General features: G+C 37.4%; 1 protein-coding gene across 2 annotated transcripts; it reads left to right on the plus strand.

Moving 5' to 3' along the window:
• The first annotated feature begins 1,803 nt into the window (after positions 1-1,803).
• LOC143025596 (protein disulfide-isomerase TMX3-like) lies at positions 1,804-26,516 on the plus strand. 2 transcript variants are annotated; one of them, XM_076185518.1, is made up of 13 exons: positions 1,804-1,941; positions 3,687-3,775; positions 4,746-4,909; positions 6,266-6,449; positions 6,782-6,859; positions 7,167-7,233; positions 8,659-8,786; positions 10,996-11,066; positions 13,784-13,807; positions 17,449-17,502; positions 18,841-19,033; positions 19,251-19,440; positions 22,991-26,516. In XM_076185518.1, the coding sequence occupies exons 1-13, from the start codon at positions 1,908-1,910 to the stop codon at positions 23,011-23,013; spliced, it is 1,299 nt and encodes a 432-aa protein (XP_076041633.1). In that variant the 5' UTR covers positions 1,804-1,907; the 3' UTR covers positions 23,014-26,516. The 2 variants fall into 2 exon arrangements, with proteins under 2 accessions (XP_076041633.1, XP_076041634.1); XM_076185519.1 differs by lacking the exon at positions 13,784-13,807 and having other exon boundaries at positions 1,805-1,941.
• Positions 26,517-26,579: the final 63 nt, after the last annotated feature.

The raw sequence follows: 26,579 nt of genomic DNA on the forward strand, positions 1-26,579 counted from the left end.
TCATATCCTTTATCCTGTGTGGGGACCATACCACTGATCTTGGACACATCAGTGTCTCAATTATTATTATTATTATTATTATTATTATTATTATTATTATTATTATTATTATTATTATTATTATTATTATTATTTTCATCATTATTATTATTACTATCATTATTATTATAATTATCATCATCATTATTTATGTTATCATCATCATCATCATCATCATCATCATCATCATCATCATCATCATCATCATCATAATAATAATAATTATAATAATAATTATTATAATTATTATTAATATTATAATTATTATTATTATTATTATTATTATTATTATTATTATTATTATTATAATAATTATTATTATTATTATTATTATTATTATTATTATTATTATTATTATTATTATTATTATTATTATTATTATTATTATTATTATTATTATTATTATTATTATTATTATTATTATTATTATTATTATTATTATTTATTTATTTATCTATTCATTTTTGTCATCTCTTCATCCATTTAGTGAAAAAATATTATACTGCAGCAGTCCATGTGTCTCTCACACAGTAATGTCAGGTGACAGGTTGTCTTTTATCAAGACTCCCGAAACTTTCTCCACTTTTGCTTTGGTAATGGATTCACTTCCCAAGGAATAAATGATTACAAGGGTAGAACATGCCGACAGGAGACCTTTAAGTCCATAATTAGGTCGGATGTGGGAAAAAATAAATGAATAAACAAACAAATAAATGAATAAATAGATAAATGAATAAATAAATGAATAAATAAATGAATAAACAAACAAATAAATGAATAAATAGATAAATGAATAAATAAATGAATAAATAAATAAATAAATTAATTAATTAAGAAAATAAAAAATAGATAAGTAGTAGGTCATTTACAGCTATTGTCCATTTCCAGTACTTTGCCTTTTATTTTTTACTTCTGGTATTGAAATTATTTTTCCATATTTGGCTTCATGCAAAAATAGTGTCTAGATCTTTTTGAAACAGCCTGGTCCTCATTTTTCATTCTTCTCGTGATTTTTGTATCATTTACGAGCTTGTTACTTTTGTTTAATGAACCATCAATCATGCATGTATTGCCCCAGTTTAGGTATTCATGCATCTATTTAGAAAACTGTATTTCTCTACATCATTTAGACATGTAGTCATCCTTAATTTGTTCTCATGACCTCTTAAAATCTTCTCATCCTTAATGAAAAGATCTCTTCTGCCAAGGTAACATATCCTTTTTAGTGACCTGTGTGTGTGCGCGCGCTCTCTACCGTTTACTTGATTGATACGGGGAGGGTGTTACTCATGGGATTCCATCTGTATATATCCAATTATCAAAATTTGTGCATGTATATAGTGTACATGTACACTGTGAATACACATAAAACGGATACGTGTCTTATAATAAACCATATAGGGGTAGGATAAGAAGCTCCTATTTTATTATTTTTCATTTGGCTAAATTATCCTAAAATCCTGGCAGTACCTTAAAAGGCTTCACTGAGATTAGGGTATCTTAACATAGGAACACTGTGTTTAATAGTGCATGGTACCTTGAAGTGCACATAGTTAAGGAGAATTTGGGTTCTATCTCATTTTTACTGATTCACTGTCAGCTTGAATAGATTTATCGATCTGCCATAGAATACACAAGGGGATGATGCAACAGTACTCAAGTCCAAGGTTTTGAAAGTGGCGCTGGGTTGTGACAAAAATTAGTATTTGAAAATAAGCATTACAATGAGTTACATATGAAGGAAAATTAAAATTAATAGTTTAATATTACTAAAACTCATCGAAATTCTTTTATCAAACTAGTTTTTGCATCTCTATTTTTTGTAATTCTTACCGCCAATCACATACTCGCTAGCAGAAGACAGCAATATGGACGCAATGAAGGTTCTCGTAATTTTCTCAGGTACGTTTATTGTGTTCATAATCGGAATATTAAGTGTGAATGTACATGTTTTTGCTCGTTAAGAATAATGTAAATTCCAGATTGTGGAGACAGAACTATATTGTGAGTAGAATCACAGTGTAATAGATTGACAGTATATGGAAGTCAGGTGTCCTAGCGCCACAGTTTTTGTCTGACAGATAGACTTCGAGATTTATGTTAAGGTGATTACTTATATGTATTCCTCGAAATTAAGCTATTGGGTCTTAATTATGAAACTGTTTAATATTCATTCTTGGAGTTCTGATTATTTATTTTCTGAAAAGTGTTTATGAAGAAAACACGACTTAGTCTTAAAAGCGTTATGCTATTTTTATCAGACCTATGATTTTAAATGAATGTAATGACCGTAGGAATTTATTTCCCTCTTAGATTTTGTAATTTTTGTTTTCGGAGCCATGCTATTTAGCATTCTGTTTCATGCACAGCATTTATGTGAACATTTCCTTTCAGTGGTTTCAAAGGTACAACAGGTGTACTGATGAAGATAAGGATGATTATAAGTTTGGTTATCCCTTTGCATTTAAAAAAGAAACAGTTGGATTTTACATGAAGTTGAGTAAGATTAGATTACACTACTGCACTACTGCACTACTGAGCTTTGTAAGCACATGATCCACCATTGTTTCCAAATTACTGAGAAAGTGCAATTTACTGGACTTTGTTCATAGTAGGAGATATTTGCCCAAGTTTAAATTTTACACAAGTTTTGTTGCAAGACAGACAAATTTTTACAGATTTTAACTTTTTCCATAGTAAATTTATTTGCTGAATATCTTGCACCAACAGTTGTGGTGTAATTTATACAAATACTGCATTTTGTGCACCTACCTTTCATATTGTGAAGTAAAAGTTGCCAACTTGTACATCAAACAGGAAATGGGAGATTTTACAATTTGTAGCAGAAATGGGAGCCATAGTCACATTGCTATACTTGTCATGCAGCTTTCTCCTACCATTTTACAAAAATATTGAAATTGCCAGATATGATATTTGCAGAACTGAGCAAAAATGCAATGAATTGTATTGAAAGATAGATGTTTTAATCTTGTCATGCTAGAGAAAGAGGGTGCCTCCTTGATGCTTTGACAATGAAAATTTTGCAAACTATTGTTGAAATTTATGACTTTTTCCATTTGCCATACAGAATTCTGTAATGATTTAACTTAAAGCTTAGCTTAACCTAATCTTCATATTAGCACCTGTAACACTTTGATAGGTTATTATAATTTGAATAGAGTCATATGGTAGTAGTGAAAAGGTAAGATAGGTGAGTCCATCACCTTCTGGCTATACTTAAGATAAGTTGTAACATCTAAACTCTTGCAGGAACTCCGTGGGACTGTCTTTGATTTGGTCACATGATCTTTGTCTGCTAATACTGACTATTACTTTCACTTTTCATTTAAGGAGAGCTGCCAACCAGTATCTGCTTCCATCCTACTCTTGTTAGCTGGTGACACAAACTGGTCTTCACTAATATAACATAAACAGTAGTCCAGTGTTTCCTCCAAGAGCGATGTATGTGAAGACCTGAGAACTGTTGCCAGCCACTAAGGGGATGTGGGTTTTCAATTAGTGAAACTTAAAACAACAAACATTCTTTAAATCCCTTCAGGTTAAGCAAATAGTAAAGGAAAGTGTTTAGATTCAGAAAAATAAGATAGAAGATGCTAAAGTGATTATGTCTTTTTACTTGTTTCCAGCACTCATCTTTAGCTGCCAAAGCTCCAAGGTTCTTGAGTTAAGTGATCGCTTCCTAGAACTCAGAGGAGAATCAACATGGATGATTATGGTGAGTGAAAGTGAATGTCTTAAACGATGATTTGTTCTATCTTACAAAGTAGTAGTATGTTGTTATAGAAATATATAATACAATGTAATTTAACTTTTTGACAAAATGTTTAGGGACTGAAAAGTAGTGGTTTCATCTTCAGTAACCTCATCATGAAATATAGTGGCACTCGCTAAGTAAAAGAAACAAGGTTTTAGATAAAATGAGATATGTAAAAGATATCTATATAGTAAAGGAGTTGATCAAGAGAACCTTTTATTTTGGTGATATTCCTCCACCTGAATGAAATAATTTGACATTATCAACAGTGAAATTTGTAAATGTATCACCAGCATAGAGGTTCACCATATCTACAGAGGAGTCCATGCCAGATGTGACATTTTTATCTGTGAAATATTACTTTGGTAGTGAAGAAATTAAACCTATTACTGTTTACCTTTTTTGTATCAAGGGGTATATTCATCATTATGGCCAACAGCAGATGGTTTTATTCAGCTAGATGGTGCCCTTTCAGTTTTGAAGGGATTAATAAATTTAAAGTGTTAGGAAGTTTATTGTAAGTCAAGTTTGTGTCACACTTTTGAGAGAGTTCCAAATTAGGTCAAGCAAGTCTGCAATGGATGATTAGCACAACAAATGAAAGTTGGATTTTATAAGAGCATTACATAGATTAAGATATCATTCATTCATTCCATTTTAGGAAAATAATGCAGTTAGAAAGGGAGAGGTTAAATGTTTTTTGTGTTGTGAACTAATGATACACTTAATTTGGAAAGTCCCAGATGAATTTGTAGGCAGGATAGATTGTTTATCATATAGATTATTTTATAATACATCAATTTTTATTGATGTAGACATGTCATTTTTACTTATCATGGAATTAATACATTGTATATTTGTAGTTTAATTGGTAATGGTATTTGGGTATCATTCTCATCCCTTTCTCCTTCCCTTTTTTTTGATCCAATAGTTCTATGCCCCTTGGTGTGGGCACTGCAAGAAATTGGAACCAGTCTGGTCACATGTTGCCCAGGCACTGTATGGGACAGATATCAGGGTTGGACGTGTTGACTGCACTCGTTTCACTGCTATGGCCTCTGAGTTTGTTGTGAAAGGCTATCCAACAATAATGTTGTATGTATATTTTCAGCATTAGTAGTTCCTCTTCTGTAATTCTACCATTTATAGATATGTAGGTGTAGGATACATATGCCATCTTTAGGCTTAATATGGAAACATATGCTCAAATGCTTTGCTGTCTTTGGGTGCTTGCCTCAGTAAATGTATATACACTTCTGCATTTTGCTTATGTAGTGCATGTAGGACATTGTTGTAATGATTGCTGCCTCAAGTTTAATTAATTGGAAACCACAGTGGCTAGCAATAGTCGTCAGGGTTTTCCATAGATCTCTCTGGTTAGAAGCATTGGACTGCTGTTTGTGTTGTATTAGTGTGGGACATTTCCTTCATTGCCAATGTGTTGCAATGGTAGGCAAATAGTTGTAGTTTCTCAGCTTTCCTTATGTGAAAAGATGGAGGATGATAGAGAGAAATCTTGGTTATGGTCTGGAGATCAGGTGTCAGATCCTTGTTACTACATCTTCAGGTGGGATCAGGGGTGTTCATGAGCTTTGAAGATGGGCTTCAGGGAGATGATTCTCTGGTGTTCATCTTGTTGTATCACCAGTTGTAGGTATCCATCATTAATGTCATTGAATTCGTTACTGCAGTAAAAGTGGTGGTGGTATGTCAGGACTTTATTATATTGTAGAGTATCACCTTATCATGGCATTAGAGCATGTTTAAGCTTTACTGAAGTGCATGAGGTTATATTATATATTATTAGGTGTTTATTTTTGATATGCTGTAGGTATCTCTTGTGATCCCAAAGGTATTGGGATGGGAAGGAATGTTTATTGGGTTTTAATTATGCATGAATTAAGTGTCTGATTTAACTTGACAACCTCCTTATAAAGAGGAAAAGGACTTTGGTATACTATTATGTGTTTGTGTGTATAATTACCTTGATTCCCATCCCCCTATCCCCCCCTCTCTCTCTCTCTCTCTTTCTCTCTCTCTCTCTCTCTCTCTCTCTCTCTCTCTCTCTCTCCTCTATCTCTCTCTCTCTCTCTCTATCTCTCTCTCTCTCTCTCTCTCTCTCTCTCTCTCTCTCTCTCTCTCTCTCTCTCTCTCTCTCTCTCTCTCTCTCTCTCTCTCTCTCTCTCTCTCTCTCTCTCTCTCTCTCTCTCTCTCTCTCTCTCTCTCTCTCTCTCTCTCTCTCTCTCTCTATCTCTCTCTCTATCTCTCTCTCTCTCTATCTCTCTCTCTCTCTCTCTCTCTCTCTCTCTCTCTCCATTCTCCTTCTATGTTCTACTCTAGTCTCTTTGTAACCTGTACTTTCTGCTTTCAATTCTCTGTTGAGCTGTCGATCTGTCTGTTTGTCTTTCTTAAACGCTACCCATATTACCATAGTACCATCTTTTCTTCCAGCATTCAAGGAGATACACGTCATACCTACAGGGGAGATAGAACACGTGATGACATTGTTGGATATGCACTCCGCATGGCCAATCCACCAGTCCAACCACTTTCAACCTACCACCACCTCAAGGATACCATCAACCAGGGACACCTCTTCTTCCTTTATGCTGGGATGAAGGAGGGACAGTTGTGGGTAAGTTAAGTACACAGACAACAGACACCTTGGCTATTCTGTTGCATTAATTCTCTATTATTGGAAATCTGCTGCCCTTTTGTAGATGGCAATGGTCTCAAGGTTTAGTCATAGTTCTGTTAGAGAAGAACTGTTTCTGTGGCATTGGTTCCACCACCATGTATGTCATTATGAAGAAGGAAAAATAAACTCATGTATTCTGTGAAAAACTTGGATTGATCGTTTCGTTTGACCACTAGTGTCTTTGCTGATTCATGGTAGTCAGGGGTAAGCAGTGTCATTGAGATTTGAGATGTACAGCATAAACATAATTTTCATTTGATTTTACACAGGAGTCTTTCAAGTCCCTTGCAGATGATGAACGTCCTCATAACTTCTTTTACTCCATTGATGCCTCCTGTATGTCTGAGGTAATACATTAGGATGTGTACATTTGTATATATATATAAAGAGGAGGAAGTATACAGGGAATAGTAGGGGAATTTTAATGCTTGACGTTTTGACCCTTAGGGGCTAAGGACCCTAAGGACCCTAAGGACCTAAGGACCCTAAGGTTCGAAATGTCAAGCATTAAAATTCCCCTGCTATTCCTCGTATACTTCCTCCACCATCATTCTCATTTGTCAGTATCTTTTTTGTTCATATATAAGGTTGTTTTGTATAGGAAATATGTATGTGATTGTGTTTATTAGTGTTTTACATTTTGCTTTTTTTCAGTTCACAGATCTTGAAACTAATCCTGCTATATTGGTGTTCAAAGACGACACACACTATTACTTCCCAGGTTAGTTACAATTCAATGATGGCTGCTGCCTGAACAGGTTAAAGTGTCACGATTTCTGGAGGTCATCGAGGTGATAGCCTTTTCTGCTCCTTTGCTGTATGAAGAAGGGACGGAGAGGGGGGGGGTCGCCGAATTTATGAAGCAGCCTTGCTGTGGATGTGCTGTGTCTTGTAACACTGTTTCTGACCCAGGGCAGTGGACAGGATGCAGGGATGACCCATCAGCCAGGAGGTGCCAAGATAAGAGGGTGGGTGGAGGGGAGTGGAACATGTAGGGAATGGAATGGATGGGAGTGGTTTCTATGCCTTTTTCTTTTTGGCTAACAGACCCCCCACCCCCGTGTAAAGGGGAAACGGCCTTTGGAATATGTATGTATGTTGAGGTGACAGCGGTTTGAACCCTGCTGCAGCGAGTTGGACGAAGGGCATAGTTCATTAAATTCTATGCTTCAAATTCCTCTGTAAAGGGTCACCATCCTCACCTTATGATAGTGGGAGTGCATGATGTTAAACTAAATCTCAATTCATGATGATGGAAAATTTGTGGATGGACATTTTGAAAGGAGAATTGAATATAAAAGGAGGAAGAATGCGCACAGAAAATAGGAGTGAATTGAGAGTTGTTGTAGATAGATGAAGAAATTATGTGGCTTACCTCAACTAGCCAAGGGTAAATGAACTTCTTACCCTGTGCCTGGATGCTAAAATCACTTGATGAATTTATCAACCTATTACATAGCAAAGAACCTAAATGCCTTATTGCTTTGTTTGACACAGGGAATCTTTTTACTAATCTTCCTTTAGAAGAGACCATAAGTGTCAACTTGGGGAGATGGGACTGCTCGGACAGACAGTCTAGGGAACGACAACAACAACAACAACAACTTAGATAAAAGTTTAACACTCCCACTGTGATCCTGTAGATTTGGCCTGCAAAGTCAGGTCACACAGCCCACGGCTACACTGTACGTATAAGGAAAAAAGAAATCTCGGTTATCTGGCCCACTGTAAAAAGAAGTTTGATGACCACTGGTTTAGATGTACTGCAAACTCCATTGTAAACTCCCAGAAGCTTTAGGTGTAGTGTAACTATTGTAACAAAGAAGTTAAAAGCACTCAGGTGTTTTTACTCAAATAAAATTAGTTGTATTCTAATGTGGAATAAATTGTATAAAGTGCTTCCTTGTAATTTATACATACATATACCAAAGGCTTTTCCCTCCTACATGGGGGGTAGCTAAAAAGAAAAAGGCATAGAAACCTTTCCCACCCATTCCATTTCCTATATATTCCACTCCCCTCCTCCCTCCTCCCTCCCTCTTATCTTGGCACCTCCTTTTCCTTGTAATTTATAAGTGTAACAAATTAAATCCTGTCTTTGTGTTACTAAATCATTTCTCATGTCTTTATCAATATTTTTCCACAGTACCAGCTGATGAAGAAATTGCAAATGACATATCGCCCCTGAATGAGACATTGGCAGATTGGATAGTCCATGAGCGCTTTCCACTCTTTTCCAAGATAACTCATGGTAACATGCAGCATCTATGGAAGGTAAGAATTGTTGACGTTGTTATTGATACAGTTTTGTTGATGTATTTAGCTGAATAAGATAATTTAGTATTGACTAATAAAACTTAACTCTAAGATAAGTGAAGATGAAAGGAATGATTGTGCCAATGACAGATGTTGAAGGTATGGACCCATGTTTACAGGTCACTACAAACATGCCTATATGGTAGAATCAGAGTTATCACAATCTCAAAAAATTGCTCAAAATAGGGCAATAATTAATTCTACAGACTGTACAGTTGCACTCATGGTATTAGAACACATGGGAGTACAGGAATGCCTCACTATACGACCGAGTGCTATAAAGTAGGTAAAACAAATGTTGGGTGTATGTGAAAACCCCAGGAGGCCAAAATTGAAGAGGGGGTTGACAAGGTCCATGAACACAACCCTCCCCCCCTATTTACATGTAAAACCCACCTTGAAATACAAATTTTCGCATTGTGACCAGTCAGCTGGGAACACAACTCAGTCATATAGTGAGGTATTCCTGTACTATTATAAGATATATTAACAAAATCATGGGAGATGTGGAATAGCTTAGAAGGTGACATAGCCCAAACTTAAACAATACACAAGTTCAAATCTAATTACAATAATTGGAAATCAAAGATATAGATTAAGTTGGAATTGTACATAAATTTGAGGCTAGATATGATAAATTGGATAGTAGGAGACAGGACCCAATGAGCGTTGCTCTTTTCCTGTGTACTTCAGTTAACTAAATACACACACACACAAACAAATTGGATGAGGCAACAGTGTGTGCAAAAACTATACAAGAATTTAAGAACAAACTAGATGCTGAAAGATACAAGGATGGATCACTACGAGCATAGCTCTTCCTGTGTAATACAACTAGGTAAAGTGGCAGATCGTGCACCACAAACCTAATTTGCTTTTACTCAAGATTAATTGGGATAATACAAGAAAGAGATGGCTGGGCAGATTGCGCCTTCTTGGATTTTCAGAAGGCATTCGACAAAGTACCACATAAAAAATTTGTAAGAAAAATTGAAATGATAGGAGGAATACAAGGTAAACTGTTGGAATGAATGAAGGATTTTTTAACTGGGAGAAAAATGAGAGTGGTACTTAGAGACAAAAATTCGAACTGGGAAGATGTGAAAAGTGGCATCCCGCAAGGCTCTGTATTGGCTCCTTTAATGTTGGCCATATATATAAATGATATGGATGAGGGAGTAAATTGTTATATGAACTTCTTTGTTGATGATGCCAAATTACTCAAGAGTAAGAACAGAAACAGAAAAAGATTGCTGCAAGATTGCTGCAGATTGCTGCAAGATGACCTAGACAAAATATGGGAATGGAGTCGGAGATGTGAGATGAACTTCAACATTAAGAAATGTAGCATAATGGAATTTGGAAAAAGTGAAAACAGAGTATCTTGACAGTATAAAATTGGAAACAAAGAAGTTTAAAAAGTCAATTCAGAAAGGGACCTAGGAGTAATTATCTCAAGTGACTTGACACCTGATAAACATGTCAATAAATTATTCGGAGAGACTTATAACTTATTGAGATCAATGAAAGTGGCCTTCGACTACATAGATGAGGAGATGGTAAAAAAAATAGTGGTTACACTGATAAGACTTAAGCTAGAATATGCTGCAACACTGTGGGCACCTAGCACAAAGAAGAACATAAGAAAATAAGAAAGAATCCAAAGAGCAGTGACAAAAATGGCACCTACACTGTCAAATCTGACATACGAACAAATATTGGAGAAATTACATCTGTCAACACTGGAATAGAGAAGAGAAAGAGGCGATTTGTTGACCATTTTCAGAATTATGAAAGGGATGGAAATTCTCAATAGAGACAACTTATTAAAGTGGGACAGAAGAGAAACAAGAGGACACGAAAAAAAAACTAAAGAAAGACAGTTACAGAAGACCTGAAAAAAAAATGGCTTCCCACACAGAGTGATTGGTGTCTGGAACAAATTGAATGGAGAAACAGTGAATGCCAGAACTATACACGATTTTAAGAATAAACTGGATGTGGAGAGATACGAAAATGGGTCACTATGAGCATAGCTCTCATCCCGTAAACTACAACTAGGTAAATACATATATATATTCCATAACCACATGTTATTATAGAGCAATGCTATTTATATATGATTAATTAGTCTCCTTTAATATTTTTGTACTTTTCTATATTACAGATGAGAAAGGTATTAATAATGGCTGTTGTGGAAGAACACAGGGTAGGAGTGATCACAACAGATGAATCTGAGTGAGTTTAATATATTTTTTGTTTGTTTGGTAAGAGAGTTGAAAAATAGGAATAATAAGTATCTGTGTAGTGTAGTTATGAGACTTAAGAAATTTGGGGAAAAATGAAGTTTAGGATGTGATTTCTTAGGGTGTCAGGAGCTCATGGACTTTAGGATTCAGAAGATGTGTACGAGGCTTTGATAAGGATTTGCTAGATAGAACTTCAAAGTTAAAAGGTTATATTCTATTAAGTATGCATTTTACTATTGCTGCCCCTCCTTTAGATCCCTTGAACTTACTCTTTATCACCTCTAAAGTGGGCTCTACACAATCAATATTATTACGCAATATTTCATATTGTACAATATTACTGATGGTATAGAGATGGTATTGAAGAGAGACACATGTTTGGCCCGTACATTTGATGTCTTCAATATATTGTCATTCTTCAGTACCATCCTAACACCATCAATGATATTGTACATTATGGAATATTGTACAATAATATTGATCATGTAGGGCCCACTTAAGGTACCGCCTCTGCCTTTGCTCATCCCCTTGTGATTAGGCAGTGAGAAAAGGGGTAAGAAAGAAGTAGTTAAAAGTAAATTAGATTTGTGTATGGAGAGTTTTGGGAGAAATGTGAATGTAATGGTGTTAGGAGATCTTAATATTAAAGTAGGAGGGAAGCCGGAAGATGGCGTAATAGGAATTTATAGGATGGCAGGAAGGAACAGTAGCAGAATTGTTGATGTGCATTGAAAGTGAAATGATGATGAACACAGAAATGAAAAGGAAAGATGAACACAAATATATGTGGGCTAGTGTGGCTGGTGGAAGGGTAATTGAAATGGGATTAATGGGATAGTGGTGCCCAAAAGGAGGATTGGAAGATTTCTGGATATGAATCTGGGTATAGGAATGTTATTATTATCTGGTGCAAGGAAATTGATAGCGAAGGGTGTAAAAAAAACAGAGGGAGGGAGGGTGTGATGTGCCGAAAGTAAACAAAACTTTAGAACAAGAAAGAATATGTAACTAACCTGAGAGGTGTGGAATGTAATGAGAAGTAGTGAATGGTAAAATGAAAAGGTGAAGGTGATGGTCATGGGAGACATGAATATATGAGAAATCATCACAAATAAGAAATGAAGAAGTATACAAGAGGTATAGTGTAAAGAGGGTGGAAGCAAAATGAAAGGTGAGGAATCCTAAGAGATAAGTAGATGTAAAGTGAGGTAGGTGTCACATACATATACCAAAGGCTTTTTTCCCCCTTATAAGGGGGGTAGCCAACAAAGTCATAAAAAATGCTCCCACCCATTCCCTCCCTATCACACTCCATTCCCCTTCACCCTCTTCCCTCCTTCTTATCTTGGCACCACCTGGATGACGGGTCATCCCTGCATCTCGTCCACTGCCCTGGGTCAGAAACATTGTCACAATACAGCACATCTACAGCAAAGCTGCTTCATTAAATCGGCAACCCCCCCTCTCTGTCCCCTCGTGCAGGTGTTAGAAGGAGAAATTATGTTTTGGAAGGAAGTGGAAAGAGTAAGGGGAGGAGAGTGTGCTATAGAAGAGAGGGGTAAAGGGCACAAATGGATAGATATTAAAGGAAGTGGCAATGGTGACTGGAAGATGGGTAAAGTATTTCAAAGAGTTGTTGAATGTAGAGAAAGAAAGGGAGACTTAGCAATGGGAGATGCCAGGAAAATGACTGATGGATCAGTCCATCAATCCATTGCCCCTGGTCTCTGTTGCAGAAGATTTGTGGCCTTCAGGTAACTGACAACATCCTCCAGGTGGGTTCACAAGTTACACAGGGAAAATATACTTTGTTGTTGAGTGATTGATAGTGTGGGACATTGCAGAATGAGGTGTTGTGTGTCTTCTGTATGGTGGCTGTATCAGCGACAGTTTGAATCTGTAGCCCAGCCAATTCTGTGTTGGCACTGTTTCAATCCTGTATGTTGTCCGGAGTACAATTGTACCAGTGTGGATCCTACCAGATGTGGCCTTTTTTTTCTGTGGGGCTTGAATCTGGTAGTTTGTAAGTGGAGTATTGAGTTTAATGGTCTGTCTTGAAGAGCTTGTGATCTGAGTGTGTATGGTTATGAGGGTTCTGACATAGAACAGTGTTCCTGTCATTTTTATGTGACATTCTATAAAAAGGATTTTGGTTTCTGTAGGCAGGTATCCAGTTAGGGAGATTTTGGTGCATCTTGTTCTCAGTGCTCCATTCTGTAAATTTTGAAGATGATAATTCATTTCTTTCTGTTGTCATCTTAGTGAGTGTCTTGATATTAAGCACCAGATCTGGTGTGGTGAGATGAGGGACTCCATGGCATAATCTTTGTCCCAGAAATTTGCTTGTTGCTCTTCACTGCCTGCCAACTAACTATTACTTGTCATTGTTATGAATGTCTCTCTTTGATATTTCGGGCTGTATATGTCAATATTATGGCTTGTATTAATTATTAGTACTTTTGTCACCTTTATCATCATGTTCTTAAAGTAGCAAACCCAGCCTATCTCCTCTGTTGAAATGATTAATTTCTTTATTATAACTTAAGTCTTCATACATTTAATTCAGAGAATTTCTAAGGAAGGCGGAAGTAGACTGACTTATGATTAGGAACATTGAGTGTTGTGGTGTAATGTATGTTAGAATTAAGGAATTTATGTAGCATAACAAAAACTGAGTAGAGAACTAATAGACTTTCCTGCTTTCAGTGAAAACTATGTTGATGGTTACAAGTAAGTGATGAAAATAAAAGGACAAGCATAGCTCTTGGTCACTCTTGTCTGTTAATGATCTTAGTGCATTTTGGAGTTAGCCTTTTGCTCATAGTAGCTTGTACAGTTTTAAGAAAGCTAAACCAAAAGAAACCTGCTCCAATTCACTTTGCATAAGATTCATGGTGGTAGAGTTTAGAAAGTAATCTTGTTATTTTACCAAAGGCCTTTTCTCCCCAAATAAGGAGGGTGGCCAAGTGAAAACATACACCCATCCCATATCCATCCCACACTCATCACACACACACAAACAAACAAACAATTCCACTACCCATTTAAGCATCTTGTGGATGACGGGTCAACCTTGTCCCCCCCCACCACACTGTTAGGGTAAGAAACAACACCGCAAGATACAGCGCTTCCAAAACATGGCCTAACAGCCAGAGCTGGTTTACCCCAATCACTCTAGTTTTTGGCAAAACCCCTCCCTCATCCACTTGAGAAATAATTATATGGACCAAACAAGAAGAATATAACTTTGGGCTATGGCATTTCCTTACCCACTTACAGACCCTCTCCATTCACTCCTATCTTTTCCACTCTCCTCTTTGCTGAACAGACATTCCTCTTGCATCCAGTGCACCCTTCACCCCACCCATCCACCTCATTCTTAGTCTTCCCCTCAAGTTCCCTCCATCCAGTGCAGCTCTCCAAACATTTTTGGTAGTCTTTCTTCACTCATTCTTTTTGTATGCCCAAACCATCCCTGCATTCTTTGATCAGCCCCATCTGCCAGTTCTCGTTCTACTCTCACTCTCCATCTCACCTCCACTTTTTTCACTATCTGTCCTTGTAATTCCACATCATTTTGCTCAAACATTTCATCTCAATCACATTTAGGATCTCTCTGTCTAGTTCAAATTCCAAATCTGCTCCATACTGCCCAGTGCTGTGAGCACAATCATTCTCTTTTTAATCTTATCTTTGTGTTTGTCTCTAGATACCTGTTTCTCATGACATTTTCCATTCCCCCCAAACATGTACTGTTATCCGATATCCTGTATATATCATCTTAACCCTCATTCCTATATTCCCTGCTACTGTGGTTCCAAATACTCATTTGTATAACCTGTCTTCCTTTAAATTCCCTTTAACCCACCACCATCACCCATTGTATGTCTCCTTACTTTACCTGTGCCCACATTTACTTTCAGATTCCTCCTTTCACATACCCTCCCAAACTGTGTCACTAACTTCTTTAGTCTATCCTCTGACTCAGCTACAAGTGTGGTGTCATCTGTAAACAAGAATTGGCTCACCTCCTACCAGGGCTCCCGAGAGGAACAAAATGTGCTGGTGCGAGATAATTTCTGGGCCCCCTTTCCAACACTAGTCATAACTAGATGATTGTGTTGCACCATATTATATGTTCTGAGATAAGAAATCGTGTATGTTGGCTGTCGCTAAAATATTTGGCACATGGAAATCCCTATCAGCTTCAAAGCAACAATAAAAATTCATGCATAATTGCCCATTTCAATTTTCAATTTTGATATTCATGGGCCCCTAGACTCTTATGGGCCCTGGTGTGGTGCACCGGCTGCACCCCCCTCTCGAAGGGCCTGCCCTCCACTTCCTTCCACTCTTATTCACTAACTCAAACCTTTGCCCAGCACCCTTGCATATACTTCCCTCACTAACACGTTCATATACATAATGAACAACCATGGTAACATTACACAACCTTGGTGCAGCCCCAACTTCACATCAAACCACTCATTCTTTCCATGCCTTTAGAGTTGGAAAATAGGTTCTTTTAATAGATTGTGATACTTACAAAAAATGTATAAATAGATGAATAGATAGATAAAATAAAATAAAGAATAAAAATAAATGAATAAATAAATAAATGAATAAATAAATTGAAAAGGCCCATGGTAATGTATCCATGTAGATTCAACATGTTAACATTTAAATGTATATATTTTCCATTTAATGTCAATAAAACAAGTTTCCAACCCACAACTCCAGAAAATAGAAAGATTATAAAAGAAATGTGAAAAATCAAACCAATCACAGGTGATACCCCTTCCTTCACCAACAAAACTGTTCAAAGGACAATACTTCTTTCTGTCTAATTTTGTGCTGATGGCTGGGATCACCCCTGAATTTACCATATGTGCCATGATACTGATAAACACAAGTTGTTTAAAAGCAAAGGCAAAGTGGTAACTGAGTATGGGTATGCTTCATGACTATGGTGATATACAGATGCAGGAAATTTGAGTTTTGTACAATTTGTTTTCACATAAGTCTGGCTGAAAGCCTGGGTTCGCTGTACAGTGACAGATAACAGGACAGTTTGTTCAGATCAACCAAGCATTTATGTCCAGATATTTGAAGATTTGGACAGCTAATGGATTACTAGTGCTGGACAAAAGTGTCTTTGAAATGACAGATATGGTATGTCTAGATATCTGAGCAGGTTAGAGTGTCATTACTTGCAGCGAAGGTTGAGGGGATGGCGGTTCAAGTCCTGCCACCGGCGAAGTTGAACCAAGGGCAAGGTTTGTTAAATTCCACACTACAAAGTCATCTGTGAGGGGCACCGTCCTAGCCTTCCGATAGGGGGGTGTTTGTGACATTAAACCATATCATCATCACCTTTTTTGTAAGGAGAGTTTATTGACACTTCCAGGTATTGAGCTTAATTCTGAGCTCTCATCTTCAGGAGAACATTCCAAGCTCTCATTTGTAGAACATGCGTGCGTCTCCATGAGGTATCGTCTAATTTTCCGAAAGGTTACTTCAGCCTTTCCTATGGATTTGCTCGTTTTGCTGTTATGTCATTTCTCCTAACCATCACCCCACCTCCTGTTGTATCTTCGGTCTCCTTCACAGGAAATGTGTCTATATCCCCAACATATCTTGGGAGCTTGGTCTTTGCTAAGTCTGAAATAGGTTCATTGATCATTCAGTAGTCCTTTTATCTAACCATGCTGATAGTATACCATATACATTAGTATAGGCCATTTTTAATTTCCTTTGCACCGTTTTTTATGCCATATTGCCCTCTTTTGTTCTCTGATATTTCAACAGTCTTTGATTTGTAACAAATCTGAAAAACTTGTTTTTCTTTTGTCTGTGGCTTCTGTTACAAATTTCTGTGACCTTTATTGTGCATCTACAGTAGCATCTCTCCTGATTCACACATTTATACTTAATTTACCTCCTAACTTCCAAGAATTGCTGATTAACTGATTTGGTATGGATTGTGACTTAAAGTTTAAACTTTTATTTTCATTGGAAGTGACTTGTGTCATTTCTCATAATTGTGGATGTGATTTTGTTATTTTGCATCTCGTTTTTCCGGTGTACGCTGTATGAAGCAATATGTCTTTCAGCCAGAAAACAGTTATAATGTATCTAGTCAAATTTTATTTTTTTTAACATTCATCATTTCATTAAGTAATTTTTTCTTTGTTGTACAGAGGTATAAGTGATTTTATTTAAAAGCTTTTAGAGATATGTAAATATGTAGTGATTATATTGAGAGATAGTTTTAGTATACAATAAGTTGTTTCAAATATATCATGAAGTAGCAGTTCCAGAAAATATTATATTCCATTTTATATGTTTTTTCCTTTTTTCATTTTTACCAGGTTCAAGGATATGGTTGAATCTGTGATCCGCACGAACAGAGATAAGTATCATGAGTAAGTATGAAAACAGCTTCTTTACTTGCTTTGTCAAAATTTGATGTGCTGTTGTAACATACTGTGATGTCTCTTGTGCTTGAGCCCTGCCCGCGTCGACCCAACCAGAATAAAACCAACGAAACTCACCCGAGTTTCCTTCACTCCTTCGGCACCTAAGCACAAGTGACATCACCGTATGTTACACTGTGGTTAAATTTTCTTTGCCCAGTTAACTAGATTTCTTGAAGTACTTGAAGAAATTAATACATATACCAAATGTACATAATACATATACCAATAGTACTTGAAGAAATTAATACATATACCAAATGTACATAATACATATACCAATAGTACTTGAAGAAATTAATACATATACCAAATGTACATAATACATATACCAATATACTTGAAGAAATTAATACATATACCAAATGACCTTTTCCTCTTTATAGAAGAGTAGGCCATATCCATCCAAAAATCTATTTATTGTCCTTCCCATCTTAACTCAGATCAGTAAACAAGCCCTTCAAGACAGACTGTCAAAGTTGATACCAATCCTGACATAAAAAAAAGACTTTTCACTTGTAGTAAAAACCACACTTGGATACTTATGTTCAGGACACCATCCTGTATTGAAACAACACCAACACAGAATAAGCCTGGCCACAAATTGAAACTGCCCCAGATACACCCACCACACAAGACATAAAACACATCATACTACAATGCCCCACACCAACAATTCCTAGACTATCTTTCTATATACCAAAGGCTTCTTCACACTTTTAAGGGAGGCAGCTGGCCAAGGCAAGCACCCACCTCCACTTATCCCACTTCCGTCTGTGACCTATTTGTTTCCCTGCAGTGCCTGTGACCTGATTAGTGTGGTGGGGATAGGGATTACCCTTCATCTAACAAAGTGCTAAGATGGGAGGAACAATGGTTTGAATGGACATAGGGTGGGTATATGCTTTGACATAGCCACCCATTTCTCAAGGGAAAAAAGTCATTTGGCATGTGTACATGAATAATTTCCACATGGAAATATGATTACTACATTTAACCTCTTGGATGCGATGATGCTTACGTGTGCATTATGAGTCGCGAGTGGGGTACACGAGAATGCCGACACCAGTTTCCTGCATTCTGTGAACAGGCTCGATCATGTTTTCTGTGACATAATATTTATGCAGTAACTTTATATTTTGTGATTCGCATATTGTGATGCTTCATCGTACATCAGGCAACCTGTCGTGTGCGCGTGAATATTTGACTCATATTGAAGAGGTTAATACCATGTTAACCAGAAATATTAATACATTGTTTGATGTGTTTTTTTTAATAACCATTCAGGCACTTCCAGTTTGGTTGGACTGGTTCTCCAGACATTGCGAACAGTATTGCTATGGAGCGTCTACCATTACCATCACTTCTGGCAGTAAACACTTCTAACATGTACCACTACCTACCTGAAGATCCGGCTCATCACCTCACACCTGCTGTTATTGAAATCTTTCTAGATTCCATCATAGGCGGGTCAGCACCTGTAAGTAAAATTTCAGTATGATTTATGGTTCAATAATTTTTTGAAGGAATAAAAGTCAGCATATGCACAAAGTGGTCCTATTGGGTAGGAACACATTATATCTCATATATCATACTAAGTGGTTTATGTCAGAAATTGTGTGATAAATGAGGCTTATATCTAATTCCAAGATCACATGAATGAATTCTTATATGACGTATACTTTTGCTGTTTGCAGTCTTATGGTGGTGACTCCTATCCCATGCGGGCATACCGTGTATTCTACAATGGAAAGACTTCGCTGGAGGACATGTGGCATGGTAATCCTGTCCTGACAGCAGTACTCTTTGGACTGCCCCTCGGGTTCTTGTCCCTTATTTGTTACTCCATTTGGTGCTCAGACATTATGGATGCTGATGAGGATGAAGGTAAGTGTGTATGAAATGGAAACCCATGTAGTTTACAATTGTTCTTGATTTTGCATTGTATTATGGGTACCTGGAAGTTTCATAAGTGATGCTGCAATGCCCAACTTACAAGCAGCTGCACTGTGTGCTGGGACGGTGAAGAGTGGAAGGTAGTTGTCCGAGCTCTGCTGCAGATACCAAATGGGCAAAACAAGCCCCACCTCCTGAAGGGGCTGGCACCTGGTCTCCAGGCTGGGCCAGAGAGTCACTTGTTCCTCTCTTCCACTTAACTTACAGTTTTCTCTTTTCTGTATTCCAATTTTTTAAATAAGGAGGTCAGTATCCCAACACCTAACCTTCCAAATCTGCTCGTATTAGCTGGCAACATAAAAACCAACCCAGGACCTTGCACTTACTCCAAGTGCTCTAAACTCATAAATTATGCACACATACATATACCAACAGCTTTTTCTCCCTTACAAGGGAGGTAGGCAAAAAACAAAAGCATAAAATCCACTGTCCTGCCCATTTCATCTCCACATACTCCACTCCTATTCATCCACCTCCCTCCTTCTTATCTTGGCTCCTCCTGGATGACTGGTCATCCCCGCATCTAGCCCACAGCCCTGGGTCAGAAGTAATGCAGTGAGACACAGCACATCCATAGCAAGGCTGCTTCATTTAATTGGCAATACACTCATCCATCAAATACAACACATGACACTATTGGTTTCAACATACATACATACGTATACCAAGGATTTTTCCCCCTTACAAGGGGGGTAGCCAAAAAGAAGGCATAAAATCATTCCCACCCATTCCATCCCTGAATACACTCCACACCCCTCCACCCTCCCTCTCATCTTAGCACCTCCCGAATGACGAGCCACCCCTGCACCTTGCCCACTGCCCTGGGTCAGAAGCAGTGTCGCAAGACACAGCACATCCACAGCAAGGCCGCTTCATTAAATCGGCGACCCCCCCCTCTCTCTCCCCCCATTGCATAAAATGAGAAGACGGGGAGAAATCCCTTCAAACATAAATGCACAAAACCTACTAGTGCAAACCAATTCACATAGAAATGGAGCTGCAACCAACGCATGACAACATATACACCCACAAACGCACCAACACAAAAAGACACCCTAAACATACTACAGAATGACATAAATGGACTCACAAACACTCGGAATGTCTTCTTTTCTTACACAAACACAACATGTATATAGCACTAATTCAAGAAACAAAACTGGCACTACAAATAACAGTACTCTCATTCATTGATTATACAACAGATAATGGGAAAATGGGGAGTGTATAAAAAAAATAAACCCCAACCACATCCTCATCCATGAAGCAGTTGGTGCACCAAAACACCAAAGTGACATCATCAACAAGCATTTCCCCAAAACAAGTTTCAAGTTCACAACACCAGGAAATAGGGAAATATATAATTAGATAAATATGGGAAGACAAACAAAACACTGGGGGCACTCCCAGCTTTCACCAGTAAAGAGACAGAAGTGATCATAAAGAAATTTAAAAGCACCCAAGCTGAAGGCCCAGACAGGATCTCAAACATCCACCTCAAACACTTTGGCCAAGCAACCATAAAGGCCTTAACTGGCATTTTCAATTACTGGTTACACGATAAAATCCCAAACATCAGGAAAAGAGCTTACATAATCCCTATTTCGAAATCAAACCCCCTGAAAACCCTACATCATACAGATTAATCTCGCTACTATCCACACTGTCTACTAACATCTGTTCATCTACACCCGTTATGTTTTCCTATCTACTTGACCCCTTCCCCCCATTCTCTTCACTTCCTTCTGAAACATCTTTTTATCCTTTTCATAATTCTCTGTCAAATTTCTACCTCGTTTACATCTGCCCTCCTCTTTGCCACCCTCACCTTGCATTTTGGTTTTCCTTTCTTCTTGTACCTCTCGAATGCTTCCCTCGATTTACCTGTTGGCCAATCTTCGTGTGCTTGCATCTCCTCTTCCACAATTCCCTTCACCTTTTCATCCCACCATTTACCACCTCTCCTTCTGTTACTTCCCAGTTTCCTCATCCCAATACCATCTATATGCATTTTATCATTTCCTCTTTGAGACATAGCTATAGGAGAAAGTTGAAGGTAGATGTGGTTAAAAGTAAGGTGATGACATGTTCAAGGGGAGAGGATGGCAACAAATTGGAGGTAAGTCTTAAAGGAGTGAGGCAGGAGGAAGTGTGTAGTTTTAAGTATTTGGGGTCACATGTGGCATGGAATGGAGGAGTTGGTCTGGAGGCAGACTAGATTGTGAGACTCGAGTAAATGTCTTTGGACATTGAAAAGTGTCATGAGAAATAGACATCTGGGAATGAATACAAAGAGAAGATTATATGAATGGATGATTGTGCCTATTGACACTGTATGGGGCAGAGACTTGGAATTTAAGAGAGGCAGAAAGGGGAAGTTTAAATGTGTATTAGATGAAGTGTTTGAGAAGTATGATAGGGATGACAAGGTTGGATAGCGTGAAATAAGGAAAAGAGGAGGAGAGTGGGGGTGGAAAAAGAACTGGTAGATAGGGCTGATGAAAGATTATTGGGAAGGTCTGGACACATGGAAAGAATTAGTGAAGAAAGATTAGTAAACGGTGTGGAAAGCAGAGGTGGATAGAATTAACTTAAGGGTATGGCTGAGAACGGAATGGATGGAGTGAAAGGGATATTGAGAAAGGGGAATGACTGTTGAGCAAGGAAGGCAGAAGGCAGGAGATAGGGCTGAGTGGAGAATGGATGTGTATGGATGATATTTTGATGCGGCCTGAAGTGATTTATCCCTGTCTTCTCTATTTTCCGCTTGGGGTGGCAAGGAGTGAGGGTCACTGTAAGTGAAGTGGCCCAGCTGTGGATGTGCTGTGTCTTGCTGCATTGCTTCTGACTCAGGGAGTGGGCAAGAGACAGGGATGAACCTTCATCCATGAGGAGCTAAGATAGGAGGGAAATGGGGTGGTGGATGAGAGTGGAGTAAAGTGAGTCCTCCTTATACGGTAATTCTTTATCCGGTAAAATCACAGTTACAGTATTTGGTAATTACTACCCTCAATTCTATTTACAGTAAGAAAAATTCACAGATATGGTATCCGCTCGTGTTTTGGAGGTAAAATTAGATATTTTGAAGAGGAAAGAGCAGGGAGAAGGTATGTCTGCCATAAGTCGAAACTTGGGTTCGGTATACGGTAATGTCAATTTGCGTTAAGGTATTCAGGAACACATATGTACCAGATAAGGAGGACTCACTGTATATAGAATAGATCCTTGAGACATACCCATTCTTCTATTCCTGCTTCCCCCTATCTCACATTTCTCTCAGCTTCTGATATTCTTCCTTTATATCCTTCTCATACAACTTGTTTACCTGTGGCACTTCTCATAAAAACAGATGTTCACAACAGCAACAAGAAGTGCGGAGATGAGCACGGTTGGTGAATATGTTTTAATTGATTATGGTATGGCTAAGGGAGACCTTTGACATATGTGAATTATATTCTAATGCACATTTTTTGCTTTACAGATGAACATGAGAAGAAAGAATAAGGGATGCAATAAGAGTGTTTCCAGAAGATATATTTATGTAGAGTAGGCCTTGTCATAAGGAAAAGGTCAGTATTTATTGAATAACCAAAGGTATAAAATTAGCTGGTATCATGAATATAAGTTCTGTATTGTTCATACTGTTGTAACTTCATCAGAAAAAATGGTCACATGAACGTCTTAGTAATTACTTCATGTGGATATGTGTTAATAGAGTTGTTTGTGCAATACATTCATTCTGTGAATACAATGAAACTTCCATGACATTACAAAGAAGCCATAATTACATAGTGAAGGTGAAGCATTTGATATTTCTTTTATAATTTCAATTACATGAAAAATAGCAATGGGTAGTTGGATGTTCAGTGTCCATAATCTTAAATGAATGGACAATGTGTAGCTTGACATAGGACATGTTAAGCAAATCATTTACTCAAAATGCATATTTACAGAATTCATTAAAACAATGTTGAATGTCACATTTTTGCATAGAATCTTATACCCCCTTGATTATATATTAATAGATATATGTAATATGATTGAATTTACTCACTTGTTCAAAATGTATACCAAAAATCTAAAGCCGATTGTGAAAGAGAATTTTATACATATGTTCAGATGAGTGGTTGATAGTTAGAAGATTAAGTTTTGAAATAAGAGTAATGCCATCAGTTAATGGGGTTATACATTTGACTGCATGGTATAACTTATAGTAGTTTAGGCACAACCATTTTATTGTTTTTGTAGGTAAAAAAAGAAACCTGAGTTACGTACTTTTGCTCTTTTTTTTTTTTTTTTTTTTTTTTTTCCATTTTATTGTAATATTTAATTACCTTGATAATTTATGCTGTAATTTAGCTGCGCTTTCAAGATAATGTAGTTATTATTTATCATAGGTTTATTCATATACTTGTATCTCTGGAATGAATGTTAGTAATGTAACGCTAAGATGTATCTTTTATCTACCTTTATTAAAAAAGAAAAGTGTGCAATATAGTGCAAAAATTAGGAAGATGATGCTGTGTATTGTCCTTATCCTGTACTACTGTAATACACTTTCCATGCATTTCCTTCATCAAAGAAAAGAAAATATAAACTATTCACCTTGTTTCAGATTTTACGTGGTATGACAGTAGAGCAGGAGAGTAAAAGAGATAGAAATGAGTTGAGAGACTGTGAATGGATGAATAGTGATAATTATTGCCTTGAGTTTCATTGATTGGAAACCCGCAGCCCCAGAACAGCTGGCAGCAATCTTTGGACCTTTACATATATCTCTCAGGAAAGAAACTTTGGTGGAGGGGAACCATCACCAGTTTATCCTCCTTGTGTGAAATGTTTAAGGAAATACAGTTGAAGTTGATGGCGAGAAATGTCGGGCCTGGTCCAGAGATGGTGTCAGCCCCTCAGGGTTGCATCTCTAGATGGAGGTTTCAAATATTGATGGGTTTTGAAGATAGACCTCAAGAAGATGACTCTCTTACATCCATCTCACAGAATCACCTCGTGCAAGTGTCTGTTGTTGGTCTCTGAATGGATGAATAGATGACATTTCCAGGAGGTGCCAAGATAAGAGGGTGGAGGGGAGTGGAGTATGATAGGGATGGAATGGGTGGAAGTGGTTTTTATGCCTTTGTTTTTGGCTACCTCCCTTTTAAGGAAGAAAAAAGCCTTTGGTATATGTATGTATGCTTCCCATGTCTGCCCAGTAGATAGGTGGATGTGGAGGTACCAGATAATGAAGCAGTAAAAGTAAACTACATTCAGATGAATAAACTCTTCTACTAGGATTCGAACCCTCACCTGTGTGGCTTGCTTATTTCAAGATGAAGACAGCACTGTCACGCCATCCTGATCTTTGTCTTGTAAGAAGCAAGCTGCTCAGGCGAGGGTTCGAATCCCAGTAGAAGAGTTTATTTCCAAATGTCATAATGACACAAACATTCAGATGAATGTTGGGCCCTGCACTGCTTCACTACACTGCATTTGATCCATGTAATGTATCAGGGGGAATCTTTAAGGTGATGAGATAGGGGGATGGGTGAATGGCTCTTGATTTGGAGTCTATGCTTTGATTATGGTTCTTGCAACCAACTAAGATCACATTCATGGTCTGGTTGTCGTGAGGAAAAATTTAGTGTTTATTTTCTCCCCAAGAACTCTTGGCATTAATGGGTTGTGTAGTGGAGTATTGTATGTGAAAGTGTTGGGGAGTAGAGAATGGTAGTGTATTTGATCATTATCTGATTGGGAGTAGATGGAAGATGGAGAAATAGGAGTGAGGGAGAGGTGCTGAAAGCGAGTTGAGCAATAAAGGGGATGAACACGAGTACTAGCAAATCTGAAGGCTGTGTATGATATAATGTAGAGAAGGTCAAAGTTAATGGAGAAGAATTTTGACCATCTGACTTACAATTTTCCTGAATCTCATCCACTGCCCTGGGTCTGAAGCACTGCAGCAAGACACAGCACATCCGCAGCAAGGCCACTTCATTTAATCAACAAACCTTTTCTCTGTCCCCTCATGCAGAAAAAGAGAAGATGGGGAGAAATCCCTTTGGGCTACATCAAGGGAGGTAGCCAAAGTCAAAGGCATAATTCTGCTCCCACCCATTCCACTTCCATTCATTACCCCTTCCTCCCTCTTTTCTTGGCTCCTGGATTATTGATAAATAATAATCAATAATAAAAAAAATGTGGTAAATACTATTGCAAAAACATTTTATCATTAGGTAAGAAATTGCTTTACATTCAAATGCATTGACTAAAATTTTGCTCAAGATTATAGTCCAAATTGTAAACCTTTGAATTTTTCATTATTTTTGTCCATATTATTGTGTTAGCATTTATTGCATTTTTCTTCTTAAATTGAGTGAAATACAGAATAATTTTCATAATATTCAATAGACCATTTTGTAGATTCATAATGAAATTGCAGTTTGACAATATGTTCTCACCACAGTATTGATCTTAGTGCAATAATTTGGCGTGTTCATGTAAACCATTAGTTCCCACCTAGGGGTGGTGGAAGGATTGAGGTGGGGGGTAGAAGGGTGACAGAATAGCATTAAGAGCAATTGATGATAATTATTATTATTATTATTATTTTTTTTATATACAAAATCTGAATGACAAAATATCATAAGCATTAAAGTAAAGGAACATGTATGCAGTTTGTAGAGGATAAAACTGGTGTTAGAATTATATATGAATGCATATTTTTGTTATGTAGTCTGAAGTTGGAGTTAAAAGAGAAATGCATTGTGTATATGACGGGGGTTAGGGCACTAGGAATCAACCTGAAAGGAAGTGCCAGCCTGGAAAAAAAAAATGGAACCCACTGATGTAAAGTAGATAAGTGATGTGTGTTTAATTAATCCACCTATTCTGACAGTATTCCCAGTAAAAGAAATCAGTTTGTATTTTAATAACTGAAGTGATAAGTTAAATATGTACATGTACTCTATCAACTAAGAGAGATATGCATGTTTTAATAGAGCTCTATTTTGAATGGGAACTGTAAATATCCATTATTGGTATGAGATATATGTTGAAGTTATAAAGATAGA

The sequence above is a fragment of the Oratosquilla oratoria genome, chromosome 5 (assembly GCF_046742065.1).
Source record: "Oratosquilla oratoria isolate Oo_2021 chromosome 5, ASM4674206v1, whole genome shotgun sequence".
NCBI lineage: Eukaryota > Metazoa > Arthropoda > Malacostraca > Stomatopoda > Squillidae > Oratosquilla > Oratosquilla oratoria.